The 17,112-nt window shown below is 42.9% G+C and overlaps 1 protein-coding gene across 1 annotated transcript in view; it reads right to left on the bottom strand.

The window, feature by feature from the left end:
* The window catches only part of amh (anti-Mullerian hormone), a 32,728-nt gene that overhangs the window by 1,373 nt on the left and 14,243 nt on the right, over positions 1–17,112 (bottom strand). The window contains exons 2-4 of the mRNA XM_080212701.1: positions 16,802–16,983; positions 11,386–11,506; positions 2,311–2,482 (exon numbers count right to left, since the gene is read on the bottom strand). Coding sequence (XP_080068827.1) covers positions 2,311–2,482; positions 11,386–11,506; positions 16,802–16,983 — 475 coding nt within the window. The remainder of the gene's footprint in view (positions 1–2,310; positions 2,483–11,385; positions 11,507–16,801; positions 16,984–17,112) is intronic.

Raw genomic sequence — 17,112 nt, 5'->3', positions numbered from 1 at the left:
GTGCAGAAGGTGGCCATTCAGCCCATCAAGTCTACACCGACCACAATCCCATCCAGGCCCTATTCCCGTAACCCCATGTATTTATGCTAACTAGTCCCCCTGACACTAAAGGGCAACTTAGCATGGCCAATCCACCTAACCCGCACATCTTTGATTCTGACTCTCCAGTTTCAGTTTGTCTCATGATTCTTCCTCACACTGTTCAAAACCAATCTTTTTAGAATAAATTATTTGAACACATCATCGCTGTTATCCTATTAGAGTTGCCACAGCCACTGTTGTGACTCTGCTATGAAGGTTTCTTCTCAGCAACAAGGCATACATGTCCCACAAATGTTCCTTATTGGGTCTAATTGCTACACATTTTTCTTATAAATCGGAAGCAGTTAATTCCACCATACGATAAATTAGATCAGTAAATGTCTACTGAAAGTGAATGTCTGCTCACAAACATTCTACAAAATTACTTCATCTTTATTGCTGGGATTGGGACTAAACGTGGAGCACATGATGGAATTCACCTTTTAACCATTATTTTGCAATTGTGTCTTTGCCTATATATTCCGTGTTTGTGAACTAACCTCCACTCACCTGATGAAGGAGCAGTGCCCCAAAAGCTCGTGATTCCAAATAAACCTGTTGGACTTTAACCTGGTGTTGTGAGACTTCTTACTGTGCCCACCCCAGTCCAATGCCAGCATCTCCACTACACTTATCATTGCACCTTATTACTGCCAGCAACTTTCAACCCGCCCATGGCTCGGATTCTCCAGTCCGGCTGCAGTGAATGGAGTTTTGGCTGAGTGCTAAATTCTCTGTTCTCGTTGGCAGCAGTGGCAGGGCAAACGTCGCATTCTAATCAGTAATCTGTAAACTGCCTGTGTTTTATATGCTCTGTCTGAGGCCAGAACTCTCCATTCACCTGACAAAGGGACTAACCCTGAAAGTTTGTGAGTCTACTACCAAATAAATCGTTTGGACTTAAACCTGGTGTTGTCAGACTTTTTACTGTGTTTACCCCAGTCCAACGCCGGCATAGCCACATCAGGGCAAACGTGATCAGAGGATCCCACCCTGCATTTCAGAGATTGTTTTGACATATAGTTTGATATACAGCAGTTATGTATGTAAGTAAGAAAGCATATGGACAGAAGTTGAATAAAGGACAAGTTCAAGCGTTTTAACAATTTTGATTGTGAAATGTTTGGCAGCTTAAGGCACCAACAGAACTTCCTGCTTACTTCCAGTTGGTGCTTTGAGATTTTTCACATGTTGACCAAATCTTAGCTGAATACATCATGGAAACGCTAGCACCTTTAGCAATATCACACCAAAGTGTGAATATATTCGCTCCCAAGGCCAGGAATGGTGTTTGAACTCACAACAAGACTTGAAGGCAAGAAAGCCATCAACTGCGACCTGTCTGACATTTTACATTCTTTTTATTATTCATCTCTAGGACATATGCGTCGCTGGCTGGCCAACATTTATTGCCCATCCCTAGTTACCCGTGTTTAGAGGACAGTTGATGTTCTTGAGAAGGAACTCTTCAAAGTGAAGAGTCAATGAAAATACAATAAAACTTACTCCAACTTATAAATCAAACTAAGGCATAAGGAAATGCTGTTACCCCAAACTTGGGGACTCATTCTGGGCTGCTCCAAGCTTCCCACAATTCTACACAGTTCCTTATTTATAGTGAATCAGCTGGTCAGCTGACCATTACATCACTCTGTAATTGGTTCCATGTTTTACTGGGTCAGCTGACCCTTACATTTCCATTGGTCACATTACGTCTAGTACAAAGTTGTCACCGGTTACATTCTAACAGTTGATAGTCAACCATATTGCTGTGGCTCTGGAGTTGCATGTTGGCCAAACCGGATAAGGATGGCAGATTTCCTTCCCTAATGGATATCAGTAAATTAGATAGATTTTTCTGACGATTAACAATAGTTTCAAAGTCATCCATAGATTCTTAATTCAAGATTTTAAAAAATTGAATTCAAATTCCACCATTTGCTGTGGCGGGATTTGAACCCAGGTCCCCAAAACATTAGATGAGCTTCTGCATTAATGATTTAGCAATAATACAACTAGGCCATTGCCTCCCCATTAATCTACACAGAAAGAAAGTTACACAATTACAATTCAATAGTTTGAATGGTTCAATGCATGAAACTCTCCCCATGTGATCTTTCCCAATGTGGACCTTGAATGATATCTAACACTGCAATTAGAACAACTTAATTAGATTAAACCACAGCACTCTTACTGCTTCACTGTCTTGAGTTCTCCAGCAATACTTACTCAAATATGGGTGGCGGAGGCAGTGAATCCTGAAAGGTGCTGCAGGATGGCTGCATCAATTTGTTCTTCAATTCCTTGATGAAAAAGAACAAGGTTGGCGTCATCCTTGTGAAGCGTTTTTCATCAAAGCCAAACAGCAACTGCTGGAGCTCTTCCTTCTCCACTGGGACACCTGTTTAAATCATTCAATGTGGGCAAATCAATTTGAATATCAGCATGAATAATTATTCAGGGACACAATTCTTAATGAGTGAGGCATTGTGTAAAACACACTCATCTAAACCTTTGACTACCCGTGTGGGATAAAGACACACAGAGTGAAAAGCAATTTTAGAGTCACAAGGTGGGATCTTCCTGGTCCTGCTGGGGCAAGCTTGAAGTGGGAGGAATTTCATGAAAGCTGTTGTCAGGCCAGCCGACCAATGTGCTCCTGCTTGTCTTCAATCTTCCCAGAGGTGGGCACAGTAAGAAGGTGCACAACACCAGGTTAAAGTCCAACAGGTTTATTTGGAATCACAAACTTTTGGAGTGTTCCTCCTTCATCAAGCAAGCGGTGAGGTAGGTTTCACAAACATGGCATATATAGACAAAGACACACATGCAAGATAATGTTTGGAATCTTATGGCACAGAAAGAGGTCATTCAGCCCATCATATCTGTGCTGGTCAAAGAAAGAAATCCTGTTCATTTCAATCCTATTTTCCAACACTTCAAATGTAGATCCAGGTACCTTTTAAATAAGTTGAGGGTTTCTGTCTCAACCAACAATTTAGGGAGCGAAATCCAGGACTCCTAGATCCTCTTCGTAACAAGGTTTTCCCTAATATTGTCTCTCATCCTTCAAACAATCACCTTAAATCTATGAACCCCTGTTAATTGACCCCTTCAGCCAGGGGGAACAAGTCTTTCCTGTTTACCCCGTCTAGACCCCTCAATGCTTACACCTCAATTAGGTCAGCTATCATTCTTCTCTGTCCTAAGGAAAACAATCCCAGCCTATCCAATCTCTCCTCATTGTTGCAATTTTCAAGCATTCTAGCAAAATTCTCTGTACTCTCTCCAGATCCACTATGACCTTCCTCTAATGTGACGAGCAGAACTATACACACAGCCTAACCAGTGTTTTAGAGAGTTCCTGCATTACATCCCTGCCTTTATGTTCAATCCCTCATCAAATAAGGAAAAGCATTCCATATACTTTCTTTATCACCTTATCCACTTGTCCTGTCATCTTCGGGGAACGCAGGAAAATGGGGACGAGGAGCGTAAATCAGCTATGGTTGAATGGCAGAGCAGACTCAATGGGCTGAATGGCCTAATTCTGCTCCTATACCAAATGAACTTGTGAACTCTGGGCATGTACTCCAGGTATCTCGATGCCTCCACTCCTTTCAATACCTTCCTCTTTGTCCTCCCAAAATAAATGATCTCGCACTTCTCTGATTGAACCCGGTTTGCCACTTGCCCATCTAGTTAACCAAACCATTGATATAATTCCGGAGACAACACCTACCTTCTTCACTAACAACTACATGGCCAATTATTGTGTCATCAGCAAATTTACCAATCATGTCTCCCACATTTGAGTCCAAATCATTAATATTTAAAACAAACAGCCAGGGTCCTAACACTGATCACTGTGGAATATCAGTGGAAATCGCTTTCAATTCGCAAAAACTTCCCTCGGCCATTACCCTTTGCTTTGGATCCAACTCACCACATTTCACAGTATCCTATGGGGTTTCTTTGTAGGTCTTTTGATATATAATAATATAATGCCACCTCCTATCCAACGGTAGCAGCACGGTGGTACTGTGGTTAGCACTGCTGCTTCACAGCACCAGGGCCTCGGGTTCAATTCCGGCCTTGGGGACCTAACAGTGTGGAGTTTGCACATTCTCCCCGTGTCTGCGTGGGTTTCCACTGGGTGCTCTGGTTTCCTCCCACACTCCACAAAGATGTGGAGGTTAAGTGGATTGGCAATGTTAAATTGGCCCTTAGTGCCCAAAGATGTGTAATTTTGGGGGGATTGGCCAGGGGAAATGTGTGTGGTTACAGGGACATGGCAGGGGGTGGGCCGGGGTAAGAGAGTCAGTGCAGACCTGATGGGCCAAATGGCCTCCTCTTACACTGTAGGGATTCTATGAACCCTCTTCAATGCAAGCTTCTCCTAAGCAGAAAGCTCGTAGCAACCTTTGAACTGTTAACTGGTTTCTTGAAACTTTCCTCAATTGGATTTAGCTCACGGATAAGGCATCAGTTATGATCTGGTTTTATTTTCATACAGCAATCAGATGGGAGAATCCCGGAAGAACCCCTTGTGACTGGGAAGGAAGGAATAACTGATGTTTCTGAGTTTTTTAATAAAAAGCCTAGGAAAACTAAATGAAGGAAGAATATATTGATCAATGAACCAGAAATGCTGAACAAACACAATGGTGCCTGAATTTTTATCTAATGGCAGTTAAGTAAGTGTCAATTGATTGGCTACAGGGACAACCTGAAGGAAGTAGGGAAAGGATGGAATTCTCCAGTCTTGCCTACCCCGCTACTGCTGCCAGCGAGAATGGAGAATTTGACGCTCAGCCAAAATTCCATTCACTGCATCCGGATCAGAGAATCCCAGCCACAGGCGAGGTCGGAGAACTCCAGCCAAAGTCCCTTATAAGAAGCTGTTAACTAAGGTTTAAGCTCACGGAACTGAGAGAAAATGATTGACCTGGTTAAGCAATTGAGAGAGGAATAATCAGCGAGCATCCTAATTGATGGAAGTCTTGTAGCTAGGGCTAGCATCTCTGCCTCTGAGCCAGAAGTTCTGGGTTCGAGTCCCATCCAGGACTTGACGGCCGGTGGGGGGCAGTGTGCATTCATAATGCAGCCAAACAGGCTGAGTGTCAACCTGCAAATGCTTCCAACACCCCAATGGCAGGTGGTAAAAGAGGGCAAGACTCCTGGTCAGCCATGTTTGATGTGGAACAGTGCCCCTCAAACTATAAGTCCCTGGCCACAGGCTAGCAACGTGTTCCAAGAATCACTAGCTACGGAAACGTATGAAAGTCTGCCTTAGTGCACCATTAGAGGCAGAGGATTGGAATTCGAATCTAACTGGTGGAATGTCACTAGTGGCATTGCTTGGGGATGTGTGTAGGTGCCTCAGAAATTCTGACTGCGTGCATTAACAACTTAAATGAATGGTATATCCCAGTTTACTGATGCTGCAAGGATAGTCAACAGTGCAGACGGAAGCTTAAAATAACAATGGGATGCTATTAAATGAATGGGCAAAACAGCACCAAATGGGTTTTGGTGTCGATAAGTGTGACTTTGGAACAAAATGGGATCGATCAGTGTACTTTTTAAATGGTGAAAATCTAGAAACAGTATAAGTTCATGTACACAGTTCACTGAAATTTGGTGTACTCTTACAAAAATATCATAATGACTAATGGAATGTTGACCTTTATATGTGGAGGCCTAGAAAACAAAGGGTTAATAATCACACAACAGTAGTTTCGAACATGCCTGGAGTATGGTCTTCAGTCTGAGTGTCACACTTTAGGAAGGGTATACTGACCTTGGGAGGAATGCAGACTAGATTTACTAGAATGATTGCTCTCCAAAGATTAAGAAGAAGTTGCACCAATAACGTTTGTGTTCTCTGGAATCCAGCAGCTTGAGGGGTAATTTTTTCACAGGTTTCAAAGATGCTAATGGTTGCTAATAGGGTAGTTAGAGAGAAACTATTTCCACGGGCTGTGGTATCAAGGACAGGGTGATGTTGGGGGAATGAGGATAGAGCAGGGGAGATGGCCTGGAAGATACTCTTTCAGAGAGTGGCCGCTGACTCAATGGGCCGAATGGCCTCCTTTTGCATTATAGGGATTTTATCATTGCCTAAAAAGTGGAGCCAAACCTTTCAGGAGTGGAATTAAGAAACATTTCTACATATAAAGGGTCATAGAGTTTGGAACTCCCTTTCGTTGTATTGGTTGGTGCTGGATCAATTGCGAATTTTAAATTTGAGATTCATAGACTTCTGTTAACCAATGTTATTAAGGGATATAGGCACAGTAGATGACATATCAGCCATGATCTCTCTGAATAGCGAAACGGGTTCAAGAGCTAAACTATAATATAATCTTAGCTTTTAAAATCAGCAAGGAAATCCATCAATGTGACAAGCTTCTCCGTTTGGATTAAGTCGACAGAAATTGGAGATCTTAAAGAAAACAAAAACTAAGGAAGTTGTCCGTTAAAAATAAATTAACTTGTCAACTTTTGGACTAGACTGCCACCTAGTGCAATGAATATTGACTTAATATTCAAAAAGGAAATGGATATCATGATCCAAATGTTTAATGGGTAAGTGTCTTGTGGTGTGACCCTTGGACGAGGGTTATCTTTAGCTTTCATCCATCATCTGACCTGTATTTCAGCAATGGGCTGTTACACTCGAGCTCCACCCTCAAGGAAAGTGGGTGACTCTCCGGCAGACTCCAGCCAGCTTTAGTGAAAGCATGCAGATATTGATGAGAAAGGAATTGCGTAGAACTGTGATCCTTCAAACAACCTAAGGATGCTCACTGACTAGACGTAAGAGTGAAGAACAGTCACTTCATCAAGATACTGCAGTGGCCCTTTAAATGTTCTACAATATCACTACACCCAAAAATGGGGGAGAAAATTGTGGCGCCAAATATTAAGGAAGAGAAATGGGTAGATTCCTAATTTAAAAACAGAAACTTATGTAGATTGTGCAAATCCTGAGCTCATAGAAACATACATGGAAAATAGAAGTAGGGGGAGGCCATTCAGCCCTTTGAGCCTGCTCCACCATTCATTTTGATCATGGCTGATCATCAAATTCAATATCCTGATCCCACCTTCCCCCCATTACCTTTATCCCTTTAGCCCCAAAAGCTGTATCTAATTTTTTCTTGAAATCACCAACATTTTGGCCTCAGCTACACTCTGTGGTGTTCCTCTCCACCCTCTGGGTGAAGCCATTTCTCCTCACCTCAGCGCTAAAGGGTTTACCCCTTATCCTCAAACTATGACCCCTGGTCTGGATTCCCCCACCATTGGGAACATTCTTTCTGAATCTACCCTGCCCAATCCTGTTAGAATTTTGTAAGTTCCTACGGGATTCCCCCTCTAAACCCTAATACATATAATCCTAACCAATGGGGGTTCATAATGGCATGAGCTGAATGGATAAAGGCCTTTTTACTTTTAACCTTATGATCTTGATATTGTTATTGACCTTAATGCTTTTACTGCAAATAGGTGTGGGTGTGCGGTGGGGTGGGGTTTGGGAGGGGACAGAATGGCATCGCTAGTGGAAGATGAGAGAAATTTTGATCTTGTCATTCATCAGATTTTCATGCACTCAGATCTTTTCCATGATTAAGAATGTTGGGGAGGCAGCATAAAGGCACCAAGTAGCAGACTGGCCATCCATTATGCATTCTACCCAATGGGATATGATATCAGGTGAGGTGTTTAACAGAGGGAGGCAATGGCCTAGTGGTTTTAGCACTAAACTGTTCATCCAGAAACTCAGCTAATATTCTGGGGACCTGGGTTCAAATCCCACCAAGCCAAATGGTGGAACTTGAATTCAATAGAAAATATCTGGAATTAAAAATCTACTGATTCCATTGTCCATGAAACCATTGTCAGAAAAACCCATCTGGTTCATTAATGTTCTTTAGGGAAGGAAATCTGCTGTCCTTACCTAGTCTGACCTACGTGTCACTCCAGAGCCACAGCAATGTGGCTGACTCTTAACTGCCCTCGGGCAACTAGGGATGGGCAATAAATGCTGGCCAGCCAGCGATGCCCATGTCCCACGAATGAATTTTTAAAAAACCATCAATCCACCACAGCTGCACTTAAATCTCCACCACCAGCTCCCCCGGAGCGTACATCTGGCAGGTAAATGCCGCACATCTGTTGTTTTGTCTGAAAATATCACTTCAAAGTGTGGTAGCACAAGGCTTTCCTCGTAACTGAACACAAATAACCAATAAGTGCTGCATTGCTTTTCAAAGATAATTGCCTGCCAGATGGACCGCTTTCAAATCTTATCAGGAGCAATATTACAACGGCTCATTTTCTATTAATACCAAGAATGAATTCTATTAATATCAAAACCAAATGCTTCAGTCCAGCTCCAAGTGCGCCGCAGTTGCTGATAAATGTTGAGATCCCTATTAACCCAAACTTACAAATTTCAAAGCGCGTGCAAATACAGTTCCCGGGATGGAACAGAGAGCTGGAGAAGATCACAGAGAGGATGAGGCCACACTGCAATTTAAAGACAAGGGGTGGGATTTTACAGCCTCGCTCATCTCGAAACCGTAAAATCCCACCCAAGGTCAGACCTTTCCATGGTCTGGCACTAGCCCGTTCCAACTCGCATGGTGGGCGGGGCAGTAAAATTCCGGCCAAGGGGTGGATTTTACAGTACCTCCCACCTGCGGGGTTTTCCAGTCCCACTGAAGTCAATGGACTTTTGAATGGCTCGCCGCATTTTCCTGTCCCCTGCCCCCACTGTAATGGGGTCTCAAATTCCACTTAAGAGATAGAATTTTAATTAACCCACCAGGAAATTGGTAGGTAATTTCAGTCAACAAGTGGTTAGCAAGCAAAATTAGAGCACAAGGATTAGGGAAAGATATACTGGCATGGATTGAGAAGTGTTTAACAGGTTGAAAACATAGAATAGGATTAAATGGATCATTCCCAGGTTGGCAGGTTGTGACTAGTCAGATATCAGAAGGATCAGTTCTAGAGCCCTGGCTATTCACAATCTATAACAATAATTTGGATATGAGGACCAAATGTAATATTTCCAAGTTTGCTGACAATACAAAGCCAAGTGGAAACATAAGTTGTGAGGGGGATGCAAAGAGGCTTCTAGGGGGATTAAGGTGGGCTAAATGGGTGAGCAAGAACATGACAGACGGAATATAAGGTGGAAAAATGAAACACAGAATATTTCTTAAATGGTGAAAGATTGGGAGGTGTTGATGTCCAAAGGGAGTTGGGTGTTCATGAGCCACTGAAAGCTGAAATGTAGATGCAACAAGGAAGGCAAATGATATGTTGGCCTTTATTTCAAGAGAACTTGAGTACACGAATGAAGAGGTCTTGCTGCAATTGGACAGACTATAAAATAATTCTGGAGTGGACAGTATTTGCCTATTGAGTGTTGAATAGATTGAAGTGGACCAGGGACACAAATTTAAACTATGGAGGGGTTGGAATAGACAGGACATTAGGCGAATCTTCTGTTCCCAGAGGGCATGGTGTCTCTGGAATTCACTGCCAGTTGGTATGTGCATGAAGATTGGCTTTATGCCTTGAAGAGGGAGCTGAACTTGTTCTTGACTATGACTAATCACACCATATGAAATGTAATTATGATTACAGTTATCCAAAGACCTTGGTGAGACCACACCTGCAGTTTTGTACACAGTTTTGGTGAACTGCAGGGAAAATTCACCAGACGGACTCTTGGGAAGGCAGGGTTGTTTTACAAGGAGAGATAAAACATATAAAAACATATAAAATTTTCACAAAGTTCGACAAGATAGATGTAGGAAGGATAGGAAGGATCTTCCCCTTACTGGCGTGTGTCTAGAATTGGGGAAGAAGTAAACCATTTAGGACTGGGATGAAGAGAAGTTTCTTCACTCGGAAGTCAGTGATTTTTTGGAATTCTGTACCCCAAAGGGCTGTGGAGGTGAAGTCAATTAAATATATTAATGACAGAGATTGATATGTTTTTAGATGTTAAAGGCATCAAGGGATATGGGGATAATGTGGAAAAATTGTACTGAATTTTTTTTTATTAGCGTCAGAAGTAGGCCTACATTACCAGTGCAATGAAGTTGCTATGAAAATCCCCTAGTCACCACACTCCGGTGTCTGTCCGGGTACACTGAGGGAGAATTTAGCATGGCCAATCTACCTAACCACTTTTAGACTGTGGAAGGAAACTAGAACACCCGGTATGGTGGCCATTAACTGAGACTTCACATGTGCTCCTATAAATTTGCATTGTGTGTGACTCTGTGGCACAAGAGCGTTGAGCTTCCACGCAATGACAAGCCATGGTTGTTGGTTCAAATCCCTCTAGGTAGAAGCAAGTCAGTAACGGCTGTCCCTCAGTTTGCTTAATTGGTTCACCGTTTGGCTCACAAGTGTATAAAGTGCTGGGTTAAGAGGTATATGTTTGTAATGTGCATTGCTGTAAATAAATACATATGAAAGTGTGCAAAGGTTTATTTTTATTTATTACTGTCACAAGTAGGTTTATACTAACACTGAAATGAATTTACTGTGAAAATCCCTAGTCGCCACTCACCGGCACCTATTTTGGGTACACTGAAGGCGAATTTAGCACGGCTAATGCACCTAACCAGCACATCTATTGAACTGTGGGAGGAAACCAGAGCACCCACAGGAAACCCATGCAGACACAGGGAGAACATGCAAACTTTGCACAGACAGTCACCCAAGCCAGGAATCGAACCTGGGTCCCTGGTGCTGTGAGGCAGCAGTGCTAACCATTATGCTGTCCATAATGATATAGAGAATCAGGCTTGATGGGCTGAATAGTCTTTTCCTATGTAATGGGCAAGTTAGACGAATAGGATGTAGATAATGGAGTATTGGGATGAGCTGAAATCTATGGAGGACAAACAGGCGGTCAGCCAGAGAGCATTGGAATAATTGAATCTGGGAGTGATGAACATATCAATGTGGATTTCAGCCAGCAGATGGGCAGAACTGTCTCAGAGAACTGAGACAGAGGTAGAGGAGGTGCCATTACAAAGATGGATGTAAGTGGATATATACAGTTAGAAACAGTTCAGAGTCAAAGAGAAGAACGTAAATGTATCAAACAATCTGGTTCAGTCGGAGCGAGGCAGCAAGGGGGATATGATCGGTCTGGAGTTTCTGGTGGAGCTCATTCACATAAAGACATGTTTTACAAGTGAATACTTTTTACAACTTTTAGTATGTTCGTAGAAACATAAAAATAAGGAGCAGCAAATGACTCACCATTTGAAAGGCGCCTGATTTTTAAAGACACATCAATACACAGTTGGCCATCTGCACATTTTCCAGGGATTCCTTGGATACTCAGAATGACGTACTTAGTCCCTTCATTAAAGCAAACGGTCTGAACAGAAGAATTCAATGTTGTTACTTCACAATAACCATCGACAAATCCCACCAAATATCTTTCCTGCCTTTCACTACTTCAAATCACAGAACTTGCTTTGTCCAGCTAAAGGAAGCATTGGCAGCAGTAAAGGCACCAAAGGAGTAAAGTTTAATGTTTATTTATTAGTGTCAAAAGTAGGCTTGCGTGAAATTACCGTGAGAATCCTCTAGTCGCCACACTGCAGCGCCTGTTCAAGTACATTGAGGGAGAATTTAGTATGGCCAATGCACCTAGCCAGCGAGTCTTCTGGGCTGTGGGAGGAAACTGGAGCACCCAAAGGAAACTCACACAGACATGGGGAGAACTTGCAAACTCCACACAGATGGTGACCCGAGCCAGGAACCAAACCAAGGTCCCAAGCACTGTGAGGCAGCAAAGCTAACCACCGTGCCAAGTAAAAGATAGCTGAAAGAAAGTTCCAGAAAGAGGACAAAATTGTAACTTTCACAATCATATTAATCTTTGCCCAGCGATGTGTCCAGTGATAGTGGGGATATGCAGACATATTTATTAGGAACTACAAATGGTTTAAAGAGCAAAACATATTTCATATTAAATATGGTGAGCATGACAGAGATTCTGGTCAAACTCACTAGGAAGGCAAAAGCCACTTGAAAACAGAAGTTGTGTCACATTGATAGTATGTCTTTATAAAGTGGGAAATGCACTTGCAGAAAGAAGGAGAAATTCTCGCAAGATAAAGCACTCCAATAAATTATGGAAAACACTGCTTTGGCAATCGAACACATACATTTCCATTGCACAATAGTTGTTTAAATATTTTGCTGAAAATGTCAGTTTTTACTGCATAAAGCTGAAACTGACCATAACAAGTTTTGTCTCCCTTGTCAAGATGGTAAGAGTCTGTAGGTGGGTAGTTGTTACAATGGCCATGAAAGACATGGGGCATCATTAATGGATCTTTGTGATTTATGAGTTTCACTTTTGAGCAATCGAGAGCTCGTCAAATGAGATTTGATTTGATTTGATTTACTATTGTCACATGTATTGGGGTACAGAGAAAATTATTGTTTCTTGCGTGCTACGCAGAAAAAGCATATCATCCATAGAGAAGGAAAGGAGAGAATGCAGAATGTAGTGTTACAGCCATAGCTAAGGTGTAGAGAAAGATCAACTTACTGTTAGGTAGGTCCATTCAAAAGTCTGACGGTAGCAGGAAAGAAACTGTTCTTGAGCCAGTTAGGATGTGACCTCAGACTTTTGTATCTTTTCCCTGATGGAAGAAGTTGGAAGAGAGAATGTCCGGGGTGCATGCGGTCCTTAATAATGTTGGCTGCATTTCTGAGGCAGCTGGAAGTGTAGACAGGGTCAATGGATGGGAAGCTGGTTTGCGTAATGGATTGGGCTACATTCACAAACTTTTGTAACTTCTTGCGGTCTCAGGCAGAGCAGAAGCCATACCAAGCTGTGACACAGCCAGAAAGAATGCTTTCTATGGTGCATCTGTAAAAGTTGCTGAGAGTCATAGCTGACATGCCAAATTTCCTTAGTCTTCTGAGAAAGTAGAGGCCTTCATGGGCTTTCTTAACTACAGTGTCAGCATGGGTGAACCATGACAGGTTGTTGGTGAACTGGACAACTAAACAAATTGAAGCTCTCGACCAGTCCTGGAAGGAACTCCAGGCTGAGGCCTTCAATAAGGTACAACAACAATTATCATTGTCAAACCTGTGAACCCATTTTGTTCCGAAGGAGGAACTCATCCTGATGTGCAACACATCCCCTTATGGGATCGGGGTTGTCCTTTTGCATCGTTGAAGAGATGGATCAAAAATACCCATAGATTATGCATCCAGGACCCGCTCAGATGCTGGGCACAGGCACTCACAAATTGAGAAAGAGAGACTGGCAGTTTGGTTTGATATAAAAAGGTTTCATCAGTAGGCTCTTCAAAATAGTGACAAACTGCAAATTCTACTTGGGCTCTTCAAAGGAGATAAGGTAATCCCCCCATTGCTTTTACCCAGATACATTGGGCTCCACTACTTGCTGCTTATGACTATCTTTCAGCGCATCACCCCGGAACCTGAATAACCAATGCTGATGCTTTGATGCTTCTGCTGTCCGCGAGCCCAACTCTGCTGCTGGCGCTAGAAGAAGTGTAATGATGTTAAATTTTTCGGAGACCTTACCAGTATCTGCAAAGCAGATTAAAACCTGGACGCAGAGAGACCCAACTTTAACAAAAGTGAGGCATGCTGTAAGGGGAATTTCCTGGTTTGTCCCACAGTGGGGGGGGAGTCTTGTATTCAGCCAATCTCAGCAAACACAAAGACTTGCAAAAGACAGTTAAAGATTTTTTTTGACCAATGTGTTTAAGAGAGAGATAGTCAGGGGGTTCCAACTTCTCTTATCACATGGGTACAACAGATATACATTTCTGGAGATTTGATGCCCCACCCAACCTGGCATCCAAGTTGGACGGTCCAATTACATTAATACACTTTATTTAGTTTGGCCAATAGCATTCTACCTTCCAGCAGAATTAGGAATTCATTGATCAACTGAACCCAGAAGTTCTTCTCCCGTTGCCTAGTAAGGGGCATTGGCTTTGCATGAGACTAAGCCTACTGATTCCAAACCTGGCAGAGAGGGTGGAGTCTAGACAAGAGATCCAGAAAAAGATTATGAGTGGAATTTTCCTGTCCCGCCCACCATGGGAATCGTACCGGGCTGGAAGGACCTTGCAATGGCCTGCTGGCTTCAGGCAGTGATTCCCAGTTTTGGGGTGGGCATGGCTGTAAAATCCCACCCTATGGCCATCACGGGAATTGGAGCAGGTGAGGGGTGGATAGTGGGAAGCTCCATTGACTTCAGGCAGGATTTTATGGTTTCGGGATGAGCGAGTGTGCTTTGTCTCTCTGCAAAAGCAGACAGGACATTCAAGATAAACGATCAGGTTTACAGGAAAAACTTTGGGGATGTCCTGGCTGGGTCCCAGGGATCATAATAGAGAAGACGTGACCAGTGTCTTACTGGACAGGGTTGTGAAAAAACATCTAGACCACCTAAGGAGCAGGGAGTCTGCCCCAGAACCAGCTTTACTACCAACTGTGGAGACAACCACCACCAGTTCAGGGTAACAGCTCAAGGCTAACCCAGAGCCCACTCTTCCGAACAGCCAAGAAGCAGACTCAGAGCTGGAAGCTGAGGAAGCGCATGCCCCGAGCGAGATCAACACTGAGGAAGAACCTGTGACAATGAAGCTTCGGTGCTCCCTCCGAAACAGAAGTCCCCGGTGAGATTCACACCTTCGGATCCGACGTCAACCCCAGGTGTTTGTAAAGAGATGAAAAGAACTCCATGCCAGTGGGGCTGCTGGGGGACCTGTTGACCTAGATGGGGAGGGATGTTATAGTGGCCACAAAGTATATAGGACATCATTAATGATCTCCCCATATGGAATATGAATTTTCCTATTGAGCAATGGGAGCTCACTCAATAAGAGACAAGCATCGGGAATTTAAAACCCGTGCTCACAGATAGACTGGGATATTGCAGATCCAGTGTACTGGTTTGAGTTATTTTAAGTGGCAGATGCGTTCCGTTTCTTTATTTCAGTAAAGCACCATTGATCTGGAGGACTGGCCTTAACGAGGTTATTATCGTAGGTATTTAGCCAGAGTTCATTGTAATGAGTCTTTGGGGGCAAACATCCCTCCACCAAAATCCCTTTATTTACAATTCCAACAGCAGCACGCAGAGTGCTATCAGTCAGCAGTCCACCTTTGGGAGTTCCAGAGGAACTGACACCCCTGGTTAAATACAAGAAAAAACCTCCCTGGCTGGCCCATCAAAGCGAGTTCACACTCCAATAGGCCAACCTCAAATGGCCTGATTGAAGTCATTACATTCATAAAGGACCATTTCTTTCCATTGCAGAGAGACAATTGGCACAGCTTGAGGGCACTTCAAGCATGAAGCAAGATAAGGAGGGAGGCTTTCATGAACAGCTGAATGATTAGTATTAATTCCAGTCCAGTGTAGGGTAACGCAAACAGGGCTATTCAGCTAGATTATTAGCAGAGATGAAAAGCACAGTATAGGGCGGCACAGAGCTGAGAATTGAAACAAAGACAGGGCTTAAGTTCAATATAAATTTTCAACAGTACCCGTATCCAGCAGACTGCCCTCTATCAGAGTGTCCTCTATTAAAAGGTGGCTTTGTTTTCATAGAGAAATCAGTCTCTGGAGCTCTCAAATCATAGAACTCCAACAGTGCAGAAGGAGGCCATTCAGCCCATTGAGTCTGCACTGACCACAATCCCACCCAGGCTCTATTCCCATCACCCCACATATTTACCCTTTTAATCCCCCCGATACTAAGGGGCAATTCCGCATAGCCAATCAACCTAACCTGTACATCTTTGGAGTGTGGGAGGAAACCGGAGCACTCAGAGGAAACCCACACAGACACGGGGAGAATGTGCAAACTGCACACAGACAGCGACCCAAGGCTGGAATTGAACCCGGGCCCCTGACACTATGAGGCAACAGTCCCAACCACTGTGCCACAATGCCGCCCAAATGGTTAATTAGAAATAAAAGGTAGAATTGATGCAGGATGACAGTGATAAAAAAATGTGGGTCTCTTGCTCGCTCGTGCTCGCTCTCTCTCTCTGTTGAAAATGAATACAGATATGAGACACCATGGTTTATTTCTGTTCAAAGTTCCAGCCTCACAGCTGAGCATAATAAAGCCCATAGGATTTGAAACTTCATTACCCCTGCAACAAAAGGGTAATCAAATTTGGATCAAGTGCAAATGAACTGAATGAGATTTAAAAATAAAATCATGAGGGAAAACAGCACTTAACGCCGGCTGCCTAGCAGCCTAGATATGAGCTAAAAATAAACCTCAGGCAGCTGTTTCCCTAATGTTACAGTGGGTAGCAGGGAGGCAGTGGGAGCAATTGATATAAATACGCGAGGAAAATTGAGAGGCTAAAAGGAGCCAGGCTTAAAGAGGGTCAGGAATGAGTGGCTGAAAGTGACTATTTTCGCTTTTATGCTTTTGGAAGGCCCAAAATTGATGACATTGTGGCTTTAATTGATGTCATCCCGTCTCTCAAATAAGGTAATCAGGTCAATATGAATATACGGCAAATCATATTATTCATTCATAAATAAATTATGCCATAAAATTAATCCTTCCCATTCGCGGGTTAAGTAAACATTTTATGCCGTTTTCTCATTTCCATTGATTATTTGAATAATTAAAAAGATCACCTGATGTTGCTCCAGTTGAAGTTCACGGAATCTAAATCCGCCTCCGCTTTCAAAGAAATAGCCTTGGCTTTGACCCATGTAAAACACCAACAAAGACATCTCCGAATCCTCTATCAGCCGACGCAAATCCTTTTCATATGCCACCTTGAACTGCAGTTGGACGTTGTACTCTTTCCAGTTCACTGTTTGGAAAAGGAATCATGTCTTATATGTTATATGTAAACAAATATAAAAGGAGAGGTTTGACCATGGTTTGGAGCAAACGTGACTCAGGCAATGAAAATTACACTGGGTCTTTTATCATTGAAAAT

The sequence above is a fragment of the Carcharhinus amblyrhynchos genome, chromosome 26 (genome assembly GCF_965287045.1).
Source record: "Carcharhinus amblyrhynchos chromosome 26, sCarAmb.v2.hapA, whole genome shotgun sequence".
Classification (NCBI taxonomy): Eukaryota; Metazoa; Chordata; class Chondrichthyes; order Carcharhiniformes; family Carcharhinidae; genus Carcharhinus; species Carcharhinus amblyrhynchos.
The sequence above is the reverse complement of the archived record's forward strand: the minus strand, read 5'-3'. Positions and strand labels throughout refer to the sequence as shown.